Source organism: Oncorhynchus mykiss, chromosome 22 (genome assembly GCF_057628025.1).
Source record: "Oncorhynchus mykiss isolate SJ-2025 chromosome 22, ASM5762802v1, whole genome shotgun sequence".
NCBI lineage: Eukaryota > Metazoa > Chordata > Actinopteri > Salmoniformes > Salmonidae > Oncorhynchus > Oncorhynchus mykiss.
In genome coordinates this window covers 37,589,095-37,607,446 of record NC_143043.1, presented here as the reverse complement: position 1 = coordinate 37,607,446, position 18,352 = coordinate 37,589,095, and the positions used below count along the sequence as shown (strand labels likewise).

General features: G+C 43.2%; 1 protein-coding gene across 2 annotated transcripts in view; it reads right to left on the bottom strand.

The window, feature by feature from the left end:
* LOC110501767 (SEC14 domain and spectrin repeat-containing protein 1) overlaps positions 1 to 18,352 on the bottom strand; it is a 57,116-nt gene that overhangs the window by 16,298 nt on the left and 22,466 nt on the right. For both annotated transcript variants that reach the window (XM_021579545.3, XM_021579547.3), the window contains exons 6-9: positions 15,953 to 16,066; positions 4,224 to 4,337; positions 3,747 to 3,841; positions 3,534 to 3,589 (exon numbers count right to left, since the gene is read on the bottom strand). In XM_021579545.3, coding sequence (XP_021435220.2) covers positions 3,534 to 3,589; positions 3,747 to 3,841; positions 4,224 to 4,337; positions 15,953 to 16,066 — 379 coding nt within the window. The remainder of the gene's footprint in view (positions 1 to 3,533; positions 3,590 to 3,746; positions 3,842 to 4,223; positions 4,338 to 15,952; positions 16,067 to 18,352) is intronic.

Below are 18,352 nucleotides of genomic sequence, written 5' to 3'. Positions count from 1 at the left end.
AGAAGCTGTTTTTCAGTCTCTCGGTCCCAGCTTTGATGCACCTGTACTGACCTCGCCTTCTGGATGATAGCGGGGTGAACAGGCAGTGGCTCGGGTGGTTGATGTCCTTGATGATCTTTATGGCCTTCCTGTGACATCGGGTGGTGTAGGTGTCCTGGAGGGCAGGTAGTTTGCCCCCGGTGATGCGTTGTGCAGACCTCACCACCCTCTGGAGAGCCTTACGGTTGAGGGCGGAGCAGTTGCCGTACCAGGCGGTGATACAGCCCGCCAGGATGCTCTCGATTGTGCATCTGTAGAAGTTTGTGAGTGCTTTTGGTGACAAGCCAAATTTCTTCAGCCTCCTGAGGTTGAAGAGGCGCTGCTGCGCCTTCTTCACAATGCTGTCTGTGTGAGTGGACCAATTCAGTTTGTCTGTGATGTGTATGCCGAGGAACTTAAAACTTGCTACCCTCTCCACTACTGTTCCATCGATGTGGATAGGGGGGTGTTCCCTCTGCTGTTTCCTGAAGTCCACAATCATCTCCTTAGTTTTGTTGACGTTGAGTGTGAGGTTATTTTCCTGACACCACACTCCGAGGGCCCTCACCTCCTCCCTGTAGGCCGTCTCGTCGTTGTTGGTAATCAAGCCTACCACTGTTGTGTCGTCGGCAAACTTGATGATTGAGTTGGAGGCGTGCGTGGCCACGCAGTCGTGGGTGAACAGGGAGTACAGGAGAGGGCTCAGAACGCACCCTTGTGGGGCCCCAGTGTTGAGGATCAGCGGGGAGGAGATGTTGTTGCCTACCCTCACCACCTGGGGGCGGCCCGTCAGGAAGTCCAGTACCCAGTTGCACAGGGCGGGGTCGAGACCCAGGGTCTCGAGCTTGATGACGAGCTTGGAGGGTACTATGGTGTTGAATGCCGAGCTGTAGTCAATGAACAGCATTCTCACATAGGTATTCCTCTTGTCCAGATGGGTTAGGGCGGTGTGCAGTGTGGTTGAGATTGCATCGTCTGTGGACCTATTTGGGCGGTAAGCAAATTGGAGTGGGTCTAGGGTGTCAGGTAGGGTGGAGGTGATATGGTCCTTGACTAGTCTCTCAAAGCACTTCATGATGACGGAAGTGAGTGCTACGGGGCGGTAGTCGTTTAGCTCAGTTACCTTAGCTTTCTTGGGAACAGGAACAATGGTGGCCCTCTTGAAGCATGTGGGAACAGCAGACTGGTATAGGGATTGATTGAATATGTCCGTAAACACACCGGCCAGCTGGTCTGCGCATGCTCTGAGGGCGCGGCTGGGGATGCCGTCTGGGCCTGCAGCCTTGCGAGGGTTAACACGTTTAAATGTCTTACTCACCTCGGCTGCAGTGAAGGAGAGACCGCATGTTTTCGTTGCCGGCCGTGTCAGTGGCACTGTATTGTCCTCAAAGCGGGCAAAAAAGTTGTTTAGTCTGCCTGGGAGCAGGACATCCTGGTCCGTGACTGGGCTGGATTTCTTCCTGTAGTCCGTGATTGACTGTAGACCCTGCCACATGCCTCTTGTGTCTGAGACAGTCTGTGGTGCAACGTGGCGTTGGTGGATGGAGCGAGACATGATGTCCCAGATGTGCTCAATTGGATTCAGGTCTGGGGAACGGGCTGGTCAGTCCATAGCATCAATGCCTTCCACTTGCAGGTACTGCTGACACACTCCAGCCACATGAGGTCTAGCATTGTCTTGCATTAGGAGGAACCCAGGGTCAACCGCACCAGCATATGGTCTCACAAGGGGTCTGAGGATCTCATCTCGGTACCTAATGGCAGTCAGGCTACCTCTGGCGAGCACATGGAGGGCTGTGCTGCCCCCCAAAGAAATGCCACCCCACACCATGACTGACCCACCGCCAAACCGGTCATAATGGAGGATGTTGCAGGCAGCAGAACGTTCTCCACGGCGTCTCCAGACTCTGTCACATCTGTCACATGTGCTCAGTGTGAACCTGCTTTCATCTGTGAAGAGCACCGGTTCGCCAGTGGCGAATTTGCCAATCTTGGTGTTCTCTGGCAAATGCCAAACGTCCTGCACGGTGTTGGGCTGTAAGCACAACCCCCACCTGTGGACGTCGGGCCCTCATACCACCCTCATGGAGTCTGTTTCTGACCGTTTGAGCAAACACATGCACATTTGTGGCCTGCTGGAGGTCATTTTGCAGGGCTCTGGCAGTGCTCCTCCTGCTCCTCCATGCACAAAGGCGGAGGTAGCGGTCCTGCTGCTGGGTTGTTGCCCTCCTACGGCCTCCTCCACGTCTCCTGATGTACTTGCCTGTCTCCTGGTAGCGCCTCCATGCTCTGGACACTACGCTGACAGACACAGCAAACCTTCTTGCCACAGCTCACATTGATGTGCCATCCTGGATGAGCTGCACTACCTGAGCCACTTGTGTGGGTTGTAGACTCCGTCTCATGCTACCACTTGAGTGAAAGCACCGCCAGCATTCAAAAATGACCAAAACATCAGCCAGGAAGCATAGGAACTGAGAAGTGGTCTGTGGTCACCACCTGCAGAACCACTCCTTTATTGGGGGTGTCTTGCTAATTTCCTATAATTTCCACCTGTTGTCTATTCCATTTGCACAACAGCATGTGAAATTTATTGTCAATCAGTGTTGCTTCCTAAGTGGACAGTTTGATTTCACAGAAGTGTGATTGACTTGGAGTTACATTGTGTTGTTTAAGTGTTCCCTTTATTTTTTTGAGCAGTGTATATATATAGAGCGAGAGAGAGCGAGAGAGAGAGAGAGCGAGAGAGAGAGAGAAAGAGAGAAAGAGAGAAAGAGTGCACACTTGGCATTTGCTCAGAGAGAGAGAGAGAGAGAAAGAGAACAAATTGTACCCTATTCTCTATATAATGCACAAGGGCCCAAAGGGCCCATAGGTTTCTGGTCAAAAGTAGTGCACTATGTAGAGAATAGGGTGCCACTTAGGACTCATCCAGAGTGAGTTCTTCTGTGGCAAGCACGGTACCAGAGACACGTTGAGCTGACTGTCCATTCCACAACCCCCAGACAAAGCTCCTTTCATTGGGACAGCTCTGCTATGTACTGGCCTTCCAGGGCTGCGTCCAATATGGCACCTTATTCACTTTATAGTGCACCTATGGGTCCTGGTCAAAAGTACTGCACTATAAAGGGAATACGGTGCTATTTGGGACATAGCCCAGCTCTGGCCTCCCTCTCTCTACCAGAGCTGTCTCAGTAAATATTTTCATTGTAGTAAAACCGTTCAAGTAACACACTGCTCACCACTAGGCCTGAAACCGCACCCTAGATTGCAATACTTTTCAACAGGGCCATAGGGAATAGACTGCCATTTGGGACGTACCCTAGGAGTCAGTTTACTGAAGGTTTTAGCCGAGTGGAAACGTGTTCTCTGCTGGCGGAGTGCACTGCTAACCATGGTGGTTAACATTCTCGCATCCCATTAAACTTAACAGAGCCCAACCTGGTTTAGAACCACACAACACTACTTGCTTGGCTACTGGTATTGAGAAGTTTGCATAAAAGTAGAATAATTACCAGTTTGTAGAACTGTTTCAGGATCCAACGATGGTAAGAAGTTACAATCTGGTGGCCTGAAAGAAAGATAAGAAAGCAATATATTTACTGGCCTAAATAAACATGTCATAAACAATATAATGTGCTGCAATTCCACTGCCACAAACAATTCCTCAATCATTGGGCACTTTTAAAGAAAACAAATAAATGTCAACATGTTTTTAAAATAAATACCTTTCTTTGTCCAACTGGCTGCTTTTCTCACTGTCATTGATGACCACCAGCTCATCCAGCAGGGAAGAGGACTCCTTTGTAAACTTTTCAAAGACCTGAGAAGGAAAACACTTTCGTAAGTTGTGTGTCATACAAAACATAATGCAAATATGGACACAGGCAGAGAGGAACTCAACTTGAACTTACCTTCCTCAAACTATGAGGCTGATTTTGACATACAAGATGGAATATACTTTATTGCCACACAACCAAGGTTGGTGGTATTTGTTTGCATTTGTCTGTATTGTTATGGTGTTGATGTAAACATTGGTAATATGTACATTAACTTTATAAGCAAGTAATCTGTCAAATAATAAATGTCTTTGATCTCATCCAAAGCCATTATTATCCGAGTTGCAAATCATTTCCAAATCAAATGTGGTGCTTTAAACAATAATTGTACAGTCACATTGGGAATGTATTGCAATGGCGAATTACCAGTCTTTTGTTCACCCAGTCTATGTGATCGTACACCAGACTTCCCCCAAACTCATCAGTAAGCTGACAGGGCTCGATGTAGCGTGTGAGCTTATTGGCAGATACCAGAATGACCTGGAACAGAGGAGTGGGAGAAAGTATTATTTTATTTACATATATATAAAAAAATGTATCTTCACATTTTCAAACAGTACATTCATATTTGCCAACATTTGGGTGAGGTTTTCTTCTCGCCTGAGTAGCCTCGTTTCACTGCCAAAAAGAAAATTTAACCATCTAGTGTTCAGCGACATAACAACACAATGTCAAATACAGGTAGCCTAGTCAAATAATTAACATCCAATCACATTAACCGTTACTCTCTCGCAGGAAACCTTCACTCTTTTGCGCAGACATTTAGAAACGAAACATGACCATTTGAAAAATAAGCCGCGGGAGTCTTTTGAGCGAGAATAAAGACGACTTTCGAGTAGTAAGACATGTATAAAAGCAACAGATTACATTAATAAGGAGGGGCTAGAAGTGTCTTATATGGTGAGCTACTGAGTGGCTAGGACAGGCAAGCCCCATACTATTGTGGAGGACTTCATTCTTCCTGCTGCCGCGGATATGGCTGGGACAATGCTGGGGGAAAAGGCCCAAAAAACGACACAGACAATGCCTTCATCAAACAACACTGTTTCAGGACGCATCAATGAAATGGCAGGAGATGTTTTGAAACAATTACTGCTTCGCATATAAGCCAGTTAATTACATGCATTACAGCTGGATGAGTTAACAGACTTGGTGGGCCTGGTACAGCTCCTGGTATTGTCTGTTATGTTTATGGGGCGTCAATTAAGGAAGACATCCTCTTCTGCAAACCACTGGAAACCAGGACAACATGAGAGGATATGTTTTAAGTACTGGACAGCTTTGACATCAAGTGGACTTGGTCAAGATGTGTTGGTATCTGTTCTGATGGCACAAAAGCCACGAAGTGAGCTGATTTGAAGACAACAATAAATTACTACCTTACGCACCAATAATTTTAGCGAAGCTTCATTGATTGACTATATTTCTGCCCAATGACCACTGATCTTCTTGAAATTTTGCTGGGTAGATAGCCAATGAGCTGAGTTAAACGGCAGTATGTAATGGTTTAGGGTTGGACCACAATTCCTTGTTTGTAATCGCACGCGCAGGGAACTCCATTCTCGCCTTGACGATCAGAGGAGGTGCTGTAAGGCTTTTTACGCGCAGCTGTATTTCAGAAAGTTGTATTTTCAACGATTTCATTGGATATCATGGCGAATAAATCAGGAAAAGCGAAGTCAAAGTCTAAAGTGAAAGTGAAAAAGTGAAAGTGAGACAGATTTTTTGTTTGAGGAATCTTGGAGTGTTATGATTCAAACTAACTGAGGAGCTGTTTCTGCAAGGACAGGACGTACTTCTGGACGGGTAAGTGCTAATGCCGTTTTATGGAATATAAAAATATATATATATTATATATTAAAAAAAATGTAAAAAAAATGTTTTTTTTGCAATGAAATGTGTAGTTTGTTTGTGTGTGTGTGTGTGTGTTGGTTTGTTTGGGTGTGTGTGTGTGTGTGTATATATATATACAACAATGGCCGGAGTTGAATTGAACAGCACTTCACCTTAGTGACTGTTCCCTCTGCTCTATACAATACATATCAGTTTATTTTATGTGATGATAAAAGGCTCATACAATACAAATATTTTTTTTATGTTTTCTTTCACAGTGATAGCGACTCCGACTGGGAGCCCCCGGTGCCAAGCTGCCCGCTCTACCTGTGCCCCCAGTGGTGTTCATATGCCACAGTTCATTACTGCAGGCATGACTGTGCCTCAGAGCCAAAAGGGCACAGCATGGAGGCGTCGTTGTGTTCTGTGTTACATGAAATGCACCACTTGTTCAGTTTGCCTCTGCTTTACATCAGAAAGAGACTGCTATGGGACATGGCACAGACAGCAAAATATTATGACGAGGACTTCCAAGGGGTGTACTGTTTTTTTTAAATATTTATTTTCAAATTAAAAAAAAATAATAATAATTTTGTGTGTGTGTTAGAATTGCTTTTTGATATGTTGTATATAGTTATTTGCACTGCTGTATATAGTTATAGGTCATTTCACCAATTCGGCCACTTGGGTACATTTGGGCAACATGTGAAAGATGATACAGTACATGTGAAACAGTACATGTGGAAGATGATACTACAACAATAAAAAAACAGAAAACGTATGCTCTTTCTTTCTCTTTTCTTCCACCAGATCTACTGTGTTATATTCTCCTACATTCAATTAACATTTCCACAAACTTCAGAATGTTTCCATTCAAATGATACCAAGAATATGCATATCCTTGCCTCTGGGGCTGAGCTACAGGCAGTTAGATTAGGGTATGTCTTCTGCCTCTGGGGCTGAGCTACAGGCAGTTAGATTTGGGTATGTCTTCTGCCTCTGGGGCTGAGCTACAGGCAGTTAGATTAGGGTATGTCTTCAGGTGGAAATTGACAACAAAGGGATGCAGCCATAACTGGTTAAAGTTTTCATTACTGACCATCATTATCACGTCTGACCGCTTGCATGATGACGAGTTTCTCAAACAACTGGCCTATCTGGGTGATAGCTTCCTACACTCTACTCAGCAAATTGGATGCAGTCAATCACAGTGCCATCCGTTTTGTCACCAAAGCCCCATATATTACCCACCACTGAGACCTATATGCTCTCGTTGGCTGGTCCTCGCTACACATTCGTCACCAAAACCACTGGCTCCAGGTCAACTATAAGTCTTTGCTAGGTAAAGCTCCACCTTATCTCAGCTCACTGGTCACCATAGCAACACCCATCTGTAGCACGCGCTCCAGCAGGTATATTTCGCTGGTCATCCCCAAAGCCTAACACTTCCTTTGGCCGCCGTTCCTTCCAGTTCTCTGCTGCCACTTACTGGAACGAATTGCAAAAATCACTGAAGCTGGAGACTCATATCTCCCTCACTAACTGTAAGCATCAGCTGTCAGAGCAGCCTATTTATTGCCTTACCTCCTTACTTCATTTGCACACACTGTATACAGATATTTCTATTGTGTTATTGACTCTACATTTGTTTATCCCATGTGTAACTCTGTGTTGTTGTTTTTGTCGCACTGCTTTGCTTTTTCTTGGCCAGGTTGCAGTTGTAAATGAGAACTTGTTCTCAGCTGTCCTACCTGGTTAAATAAAGGTGAAATAAAAATTATAAAAAATTCCTCGCCTGAATAATCTGAATCTAGGATTACGGGGACTCTCCTCAACTATATTCAATGTGTGGGACAAAATTGAGGCTACGATTAAAAAGTTATTTTCTGTCTGCATTAACAAGGAAAACACTAAGGTCATTCCATCTTTGTATGATTTTTTTGTATGCAAATGAACTCAAGCTGTGTCAAATGTCAAATGTGATATAGCGAAGCACCTGAGTGAGTTGGGTGTGCAATTACGCAGGTACTTTCCCGAAACGGATGACACAAACAACTGGATTCGTTATCCCTTTCATTCCCTGCCTCAAGTCCACTTACCGATACCTGAACAAGAGAGCCTCATCGAAATTGCAGCAAGCGGTTCTGTGAAAATTGAATTTAATCAGAAGCCACTGCCAGATTTCTGGATTTCCTGCCTTTGCAAATCACTCTCTTAAGACACTGATGCCCTTTGCAACCACGTACCTATGTGAGAGTGGATTCTCGGCCCTCTCTAGCATGAAAACTAAATACAAACAGACTGTGTGTGGAAAATGATTTAAGACTGAAACTCTCTCCAATACAACCGAACATTGCAGAGTTATGTGCATCCTTTCAAGCACACCCTTCTCATTAACCTGTGGTGAGTTATTCATAATTTCTGATGAACAAATAAGGTTTTATATGTAAGATGGCTAAATAAAGAGCAAAATGATTGATTATTATTATATTATTATTTGTGCCCTGGCCCTATAAGAGCTCTTTGTCACTTCCCACGAGCCGGGATGTGACAAAAACTCACACTCATTCTATTGTTTAATAAATGTATCGTATAGTGTGTGTGTGGCAGGCTTACAATGAAGGCAAAAAACAACATTTGAGAGTGCGCTGACCCTGGTGCTAGAGGGGGTACGCAGATGGAGGTTGAATGTTTGATGGGGTACGGGACAATAAAAAGTTTGGGAACAACTGCTCTATGGAGTCAGAGCTGATTAAATCCCCACTGGTACAAATATGTATTTAATCATCACTAATCCCCTCCAAATGCAACATTACTTGACATTTAGAAACAATTGATCAAGCAGGCAGGACAAGGCCTAATCACAGCTGGTGGTCTTTTTTGATTATGTCCTCTCGTACTGGGTAAAGAAAGTCCCCACATGAATGCTAAGAATTCAGAGACAACTCCAGGACCCCTCTTCGACACGTCAATGTGGACATTCAAGTAAGACTTTCTCTAGAATCTGGGAATGTGGAATAGGAATCTGGGAGAGGCCTATGCAGACATGTCTCTCTCTAAACAAAGCCTGTTCGCCTCCACAGCTGTTTCTCCTATCTCTCTCTGACTCATCTGTCCTCCTGACATATAGGCTTGTTACAGGCCTGTTGGTTCTGGTTCACGCTCTCTCTCACACACGCAGACGCACACACACACACTACAGGCCTGTTCAGATGTATCACGTGGATAAGAGGTAACAGTTGTCCATACAGATGAGAGAAACACCAGACCTGGGTTCAAATACTACTGCAAATATTTCAAATACTGTGAGCATTTGCTTTAGCCTGCCTGGAGTGACAGAAGGCTGGAGTTTGCGGTTTTGCAAATATTCTATTGGTTCCATTGCGCTAGCGTATCTAAAATGAATTCAAATAGTGTTTGAATGCAGGTGTGATGAGCACAGCGAGTCTGGGATAGGCAGCACTAGGAAAAATTTCTGACCTCTACACAAACACAACCTGGATACTTCCTGTCAGAGAGAAGGAACATATTTTCATCAGGATTTCCAAATAACTTCACTTCTCGTCATCACTTATGGGGTTGTAGCTTTTCACCCGTAGAGATTTTGATATCTGCCTGTCTGATGTCATGTGTGGGTGTGTTTTGTTGAGATGTAACTGATATATCTGGCAGCCACACCTGGTTGTTTGGAGTACAAATGGGGTACATATGAGTGTAAAGCAAGAAAAAAACATGTCTTGTCTTATTACTATGATGTGCTTCATCACCAGTCTATGCTTTGAATATTACTCAGGAAAAATCAGATATTACTCATCCTAACCTGTACACAGAGAAATCACTTATACTCCCCTCACCAGAGAAGATTAAAGTGAGAGCTGCTGCAACATTGAAATGTATAAAGGGATAAGTGAGAGCTTAAGCCCAAATACGAGTGAACCCTCTGTATCCCAAATTCTCAGTAGTCTACCCTAATATGTATGGTTTGTTTTTATCAAATTAAAGCTTTACATTATGTCATACTCTGGTATGCTGGTACGCTGGTATGGTGAACATGAACATAATACGTCCTAGCTCCAACCAACCGCATCAGACGCTGCAGAGACCTGACTGCAGAGACATGACTGCAGAGACCTGAATGCAGAGACCTGAATGCAGAGACATGACTGCAGAGACATGACTGCAGAGACATGACTGCAGAGACATGACTGCAGAGACATGACTGCAGAGACCTGAATGCAGAGACCTGAATGCAGAGACCTGAATGCAGAGACATGACTGCAGAGACATGACTGCAGAGACCTGAATGCAGAGACCTGACTGCAGAGACATGACTGCAGAGACCTGAATGCAGAGACATGACTGCAGAGACCTGAATGCAGAGACATGACTGCAGAGACATGACTGCAGAGACATGACTGCAGAGACATGACTGCAGAGACATGACTGCAGAGACATGACTGCAGAGACATGACTGCAGAGACCTGAATGCAGAGACCTGACTGTTGAGTGTGTGTGTGTTTGTCACACGCTGAAACCAGAAACCTGACTGGTGTGTGTATGTGTGCGTGTGTGTGCATCACAAGCTCAAAGCAGAAACCCTGACTGGAAGGCTGCCAGCCCTTTGCACACATCCGCAAGGTTAGCCGTAGGATGCTAAACACATACTCCATCAAAAAACACCACTACCATCAACCCTGAAAGACTACAGTTGAAGTCGGAAGTTTACATACACCGTAGCCAAATATATTTAAACTCAGTTTTTCACAATTCCTGACATTTAATCAGAGTAAAAAGTCCCTGTCTTAGGTAAGTTAGGATCACCACTTTATTTTAAGAATGTGAAATGTCAGAATAATATTATAGAGAATGATTTTTTTCAACTTGTATTTCTTTCATCACATTCCCAGTGGGTTAGAAATGTACATACACTGAATTAGTATTTGGTAGCATTGCCTTTAAATTGTTTAACTTGGCTCAAATGTTTCAGGTAGCCTTCCACAAGCTTCCCACAATAAGTTGGGTGAATTTTGGCCCATTCCTCCTGACAGAGCTGGTGTAATTGAGTCAGGATTGTAGGCCTCCTTGCTCGCACACGCCTTTTCAGTTCTGCCCACACATTTTCTATAGGATTGAGGTCAGAGCTTTGTGATGGCCACTCCAATACCTTGACTTCGTTGTCCTTAAGCCATTTTGCCACAACTTTGGAAGTATGCTTGTGGTCAATGGCCATTTGGAAGCCCCATTTGTGTCCAAGACTGATGTCTTGAGATGTTGCTTCAAAATATCCACTTAATTTTCCGTCCTCATGATGCCATCTATTTTGTGATGTGTACCAGACCCTCCTGCAGCAAAGCACCCCCACAACATGATGATGCTGCCAACCCCGTGCTTCGCGGTTAGGATGGTGTTCTTTCTTTGGCTTGCAAGTCTCCCCCTTTACCCTCCAAACATAACGATGGTTATTATGGCCAAACAGTTATATTTTTGTTTCATCAGACCAGAGGACATTTCTCCAAAAAGTACGATCTTTGTCCCCATGTGCAGTTACAAACCGTATTCTGGCTTTTTTATGGCGGTTTTGGAGCAGTGGCTTCTTTCTTGCTGAGCGGCATTTCAGGTTATGTCGATATAGGACTCGTTTTACTGTGGATATAGATACATTTGTACCTGTTTCCTCCAGCATCTTCACAAGGTTCTTTGCTGTTGTTCTGGGATTGATTTGCACTTTCGCACCAAAGTATGTTCATCTCTAGGAGACAGAACACGTTTTTTTCCTGAGCAGTATGTCGTCTGCATGGTCCCATGGTGTTTATACTTGCGTACCATTGTTTGTAAAGATGAACGTGGCAACTTCAGGCATTTGGAAATTGCTCCCAAGGATGAACCAGACTTGTGGAGGTTTACAATTTTTTTTCTGGGGTCTTGATTTTCGCATGATGTCAAGCAAATAAGCACTGAGTTTGAAGGTAGGCCTTGAAATACATCCACAGGTACACCTCCAATTGACTCAAATGATGTCAATTAGCCTATCAGAAGCTTCTAATGCCATGACATAATTTTCAGGAATTTTCCAAGCTGTTTAATAAAGTCACAGTCAATTTAGTGTATGTAAACTACTGACCCACTGGAATTGTGATACAGTGAATTAAAAGTGAAATAATCTGTCCGTAAACAATTTTTGGAAAAATGACTTGTTTCATGCACAAAGTAGATGTCCTAACCGACTTGCCAAAACTATAGTTTGTTAACAAGAAATTTGGGGAGTGGTTGAAAAACGAGTTTTAATGACTCCAACCTCAGTGTTTGTAAACTTCCGACTTCAACTGTAGTTAGAGGAATCAACCCTGAAAGACTAAATAGTAAGAGGAATCAACCATGAAGAACTACATAGTTAGAGGAATCAACCCTGAAGGACTACAGAGTTAGAGGAATCAACCCCGAAGGACTACATAGTTAGAGGAATCAACCCTGAAGGACTACAGTTAGAGGAATCAACCCTGAATAACTACATAGTGAGAGGAATCAACCCTGAAGAACCACATAGTTAGAGGAATCAACCCTGAAGAACCACATAGAGGAATCAATCCTGAAGGACTACAGAGTTAGAGGAATCAACCCTGAAGAACTACATAGTGAGAGGAATCAACCCTGAAGAACCACATAGTTAGAGGAATCAACCCTGAAGAACCGCATAGAGGAATCAATCCTGAAGGACTACAGAGTTAGAGGAATCAACCCTGAAGGACTACAGAGTTAGAGGAATCAATCCTGAAGGACTACAGAGTTAGAGGAATCATAATGCTAATGTTATGTCACGGGTTTGTCTTGCTTTGGTCTCTTCCTGGATACACACACACAGGAACACAACACAGATGCATGCACACACAGTCATCATCGTGCTGCAGAAAAAGCAACACATGATCAATACATGATTTTAATTCTGATAATTTCCCACACGCAGACTGACTGACTCCTTGATACATACTAGATGTTGAATTGAAGTCTGTGCCCAGTGGGATATGACTAACAAGGCCAGGTAACACACACGTGGCTCGCACAGACACACATTTTCTGTTCACAAGTGCATTTATTTATATGGCGATTAGCTTCCAAAGACGAAGGAAAAAAACAGTCTGATGGTTTTAGTGAAAATTGGGATGGCAGATTGGGCAACACTTTAGCCACACCTCTGAAAGAGAAGAGAAGCAGAAAGAAAATCTAAAGTGAAAACAGACCCTTCCCTTCTCTTCCACAGCCCAGTATGTATCAATTACATCTGGATAGAGACATTTGTTCATGAAACCACCTCTTTAATATCGGAGCTAAGCTAACACCCTCAGGGCCAGTACTTGAAAAACATTTCAGAGAAGGAGTGTTGATCTAAGATCAGTTTTTCCTTTTAGATCAACACTCGTACTTTGAGACACTTTTCAAATATGGGCTCTGGGGTGTAAGTTCAGCTCAGAATCCTAATCGAAGTGCTTTGAAACTGAAAGGTAGATCAAGCAGAGGGTTTAAAACTAGTGGCATTATTGTTTAGCTGTGAGTCAGTGAGTCAGCTCTCTAGTCTCTACCACAAGTGTTACTTTGTCTAACTGTGAGACAATTACATGAACACAAGATTGTGTCCCCTCAAAATAGAATGGCCACGTTCGAGATCATTAAATCCATTATATACTGTGTGTAAATTGTGACTGACTGATTTATAGTGCAAGGTTATTTGCAATGCAATGCATGTCAAAACAAGCCAAATAGCTAGTCTTTTGAGATTGAGGTGGCAGGCACTACGAGGGAGACTTCACTGCTTCTACAGGGTTTTCATGCCCTGTTACATTCCCATATTGTAATGTGGTCTGTGTGTCACTTGTGTAGCGGAGTCAGGCGCAGGACAGCAGATATGAGTAATTAAACGTAATTTACTCAAAATAGACAAATACAATACAATGAAGCGTTCCCACATAACGGACCGTATTACATACAAACAATTACTCACAAACAAACATGGGGGAACAGAGGGTTAAATAATTAACAAGTAATTGGGGAACTGAAACCAGGTGTGTAAGACAAAGACAAAACAAATGGAAAATGAAAAGTGGATCGGCGATGGCTAGAAGGCCGGTGACGTCGACCGCCGCCAGAACAAGGAGAGGGACCGACTTCGGCGGAAGTCGTGACACATATACTCTGGTATTCAAACCAGATTGGTTCTGGGTAGTAGATGCCCTACAGGTCAGCCAACCACTTAGTTCAAAGTTCAAAGATATTTAATTCCTCAATAGTAAAGTTCAATGAATACAAGCACCCGATCCACCCTGTCTAAACTAAAGTAGGTCAACTTTAATTTCCAAGTATTTCCCCCTAATTCCCTTTCATTTCCAATGCCAATAAATTGACCACCTCAGCCATCCAACAGAGCCATCTGGTCTAGCAGGGGAGTTATAGTGAGGAAGAACTAGAAGGAACTGCTGGTCCAGATCAACACAGACATGTTATAGTGAGGAAGAACTAGAAGGAACTGCTGGTCCAGATCAACACAGACATGTTATAGTGAGGAAGAACTAGAAGGAACTGCTGGTCCAGATCAACACAGATATGTTATTCTGAGGAAGAACTAGAAGGAACTGCTGGTCCAGATCAACACAGAACTGTTGGAGCAAAAACAACAAGAAAGACCTCTACTGAGCAGTCTCTGTATTAGTGTGTTCCAGGACACTCTTTCCACACACACACTTGCATATATAAACACTCACAAAGACTAAGGCACGCACACACACCCAATCACAGACGTGCACGCACGCACACACACGCACGCACACACACACACTGGGCTGACATGCTGAAGACAGTAATGTTATACTGCAGCCAGCATCTGCTCTTGATATACATTACTGTTGCCAAGCAACATGATGACAGTGTTAGTCAACGCTGAAGGAGACCATACTGTAGACAGAAAGTCAGATTAACTACTACTACCAGGTATTCCTGCTTCATACTTCCATTACTATCAGACAAACTAGCATGTATCCATACTCCATACTTCCATTACCATCAGACAAACTAGCATGTATCCATACGCCATTCTTCCATTACTATCAGACAAACTAGCATGTATCCATTCTCCATACTTCCATTACTATCAGACAAACTAGCATGTATCCATACTCCATTCTTCCATTACTATCAGACAAACTAGCATGTATCCATTCTCCATTCTTCCATTACTATCAGACAAACTAGCATGTATCCATACTCCATTCTTCCATTACTATCAGACAAACTAGCATGTATTCATACTCCATACTTCCATTACTATCAGACAAACTAGCATGTATCCATTCTCCATACTTCCATTACTCCATTACTACTTCCATTCACTCTGTTGTGAAGGGGCTTCTAGCACTAAAATATAAACAAGGAATACTAGCTACATCTCTCCCATCTCAGAGAACAAACATAGAAACTTGAGGAGTGTGTCCCCCCCACCCCTCTACTAATTGAATTCCTTCAGGGGGTATAGGAAGAGATGACAGAAGCCATATGGGAGGTTGAAATGGAACACGATGCATGAATATTTAATAAGTCATATTAATCTAGCGCTGAGACAATGGTGACTTACTGCCATAAAGTTCTACCTTCTAAATCACCACACAGTGCACTTAAAAAAGTAGAATGATGCCATGCTGTCTATCACAACAGACCTTGGTCATCTATCTATCAGCCACAATTGACAGAGAGCTTAATTTGCCTAGTGGTCTATAGCATATGGTCAGCAATTCCTCAGGGGTATGTTGGTGATTGATAGGCTATATTTGAGGGCTGTTGTAGAGCACACAAGCACAAATAATTCATCAGAAAATCCCTAGCCATTGCAATAGCAACAATCAAATGTGTTGGCTATATAGCACAAACAGATCTGGGCCCGAGATAAAGAACAGCATTGCTGAAGGGGTTCACAACACAAGGCCAAATATAATACTGACTGAAGCAAAATAAAAAGCATAATCTCTCTATCTCTATCAATTTGTATGCCGCCCAACCACCAACATAGAAATCATTGGTTTGTGAAGGAAAGTAAATTCAATTCTGGTCATAATCTGTCCCTCTGGGAGGTGAAGGCGGATAGGATTCTGCTGCTCAGAGATATAACATTATTAGGAGAGAGTGAGGGGGGAGAAAGAGAGGGAGAGATGTAGAGAGAGAGATGGGCGAGAAGGGGGCTAGAGAGAGAGAAGGAGAAAGTGAGATAGAGACAAGACACTCACCTCAAAGCCTAGTCTGTCCTTCTCCTTCCAGAAGCAGAAATGAGTGACCTTCTTGTCCCAGAATTCATCAGGCTTCACTACACACACCAGGGACACCTCCGCTGGAATCACATTCTACAGAAAATGGGATGATATCAAAATGAAAGAGTATTTCTTTAGCAAAATGGTATAGGCTTTGGGTGGTTTATTGGACACAGAAATAAACCGATAGGTTTATGTAATGTTAACATACAGTTACTGATGGTTTATAAGATGTTTGTAAACAGAGTTTCAAATTGAATGACACTGGTAAACTCTTTATCTAAAAAAAAAAGGTGCTATCTAGAACATAAAACGGTTCTTTGGCTATCCCCAAAGGAGAACCCTTTGAAGAACCATTTTACCCATGTAAAAACCATTTCCACAGAGGGTTCTACATGGAACCCAAAAAAGTTCTTTCTACCTGGAACCAAAAAGGGTTCTCCTATGGGGGCAGCCGAAGAACCCTTTGGAACCCTTTTTACTAAGAGTGTAAAAATATATAAATATATATAACCCTGTAGTGCATCACAGTTTTCATGAAATCCTGCAGGAATTTCCCCAGACAGTGGCAGGCAGATTAGTGTGTGAGACAGAATGTACATTTCATACTGTCATCCTATCTATTCTGGTCCTGTTTCTGCAGAGGTCTTTAGACAGCAGGGGACTGTATAGCCAATCTGCAGTGACAAAACCAGGTCAGGGCAGATAGGGCAGAATGCAGACTGGGTTCAAATAGTTTTTGAAATCTTTAAAATACTTTGCTCTCGCCTGCCTAGCCTGCCAGTTTTGGGACTCTACTATTGGTTCATTAAGCAAAGGAAGCTCAACCAGGCACAGCTAAAATATTTAGAATAATTTAAAATAGTATTTGAACCCAGGTCCGGGGCAGACAGACTGCAGACTACAGCAGAGACAAACAGAGCTCAGTCTGTCTGCTGACATAGGCCACACTGCAAAGTGGATGGGGGTCAGAGCCTGGGTCCTGTTCACTAGGCATCAAATGGACAAAACTGACTGAAACAGCAGGGACAAGCTGGACCTGTCCAATACGAAATGCACATTTTTAGTTGTCAAATGTTTGGCTAGTTTGCCCTAATGAGCCCAAACCAGAGGCTGGACTTCAGGGGAAAACATTGTTTAAAGGCATAATTAGGCAGATGGAGAAATTACACAGCCCAGTCAGGAGATCGATTAGACTGCTCTTCTTCCAACGTAATCAGCTTAGATTCCCTTTTGTCTTAATTACTTTTCACTTGACTGCTGGGGATGGATTTGATCTGAGATGTCTATTTCTTTTATTATTTTATTTTATTTGCCAGGGACCATGCATAATGCATATTGCACCATATTTAACTACATAGCTCATCACTGTAATGTTTTATGGCACAGACAGAATGCAACATCTGGGTTGGGACAACCATTTTATTTCTCCTCCAAGGCTCTTTGTCACGTTCTGATTGGCAGAGAGCTGTTAATGTGGTGGAGGTAGGCCGAGATGGTTCCCCTGTGGCAACTTCATGTCCACGTCTGTCTGCTTCTCACTCAGACATCTGCTCCTCTATTGTATACTGTGCTAATTAATCATTAGCCTTTTACTGCAATGGGATAAATCAGGGTCACACAGAGTGCTTCTTGGTAGTCTTAAACAAATCTACTTTGAAACAAAAGTATACATCTTACACACACGGCTATGGGCTTAAAAAAAATAAGACACCTGTACCATGTCAGATATAGAGTTGACATTTATTCAATTTTGAGTTTGCATCCCAATACTATACTTTATATACATCACAGAAGACTGAAATATAACAAAACTGCTTGAAATAGAAACACCAGGTTTTCACTTTATAAAAACATATATGTTTATGAATTAGGAAATGATGAAAAATATGAATAACATTCCAACCATGGGGCCACTAGGTCATTTGACTGCAGGAAATGGCTACATCGTGACAATCATGAATATTCACAGGGATAATTAAAGATAAAGAGACATGGGTTTTAAAGGGTTAAATCTGCTGAACATTGTTAAATAGGCCATTGGGAACAGAACACATCCTCATGTGAAAGTATTTTTATATCCTCACTCTAGGACTGGGCGTTATATCGAATTCATTTGAATTAATGTCTTAGCGTGATGTTCCAAATGCCTGTATCAGTCTTTTTGGCCTCGTCTCCTTCCCTCCATCTGTGCTGTGTGCACCTTCCCACTCACACACAGACACCAAGCCCCTCCCCCCGCCACTCAGAACAACCACGATGAAAGATATCCGACCCGAGCCCGACATTATACATTGGGTTGGGAAGGGTAAAGGTCTGTTTTTTTCATCAATAACTAAGGTACGGGCAGGGCTCGGGTATCAATACATTGATCACTAA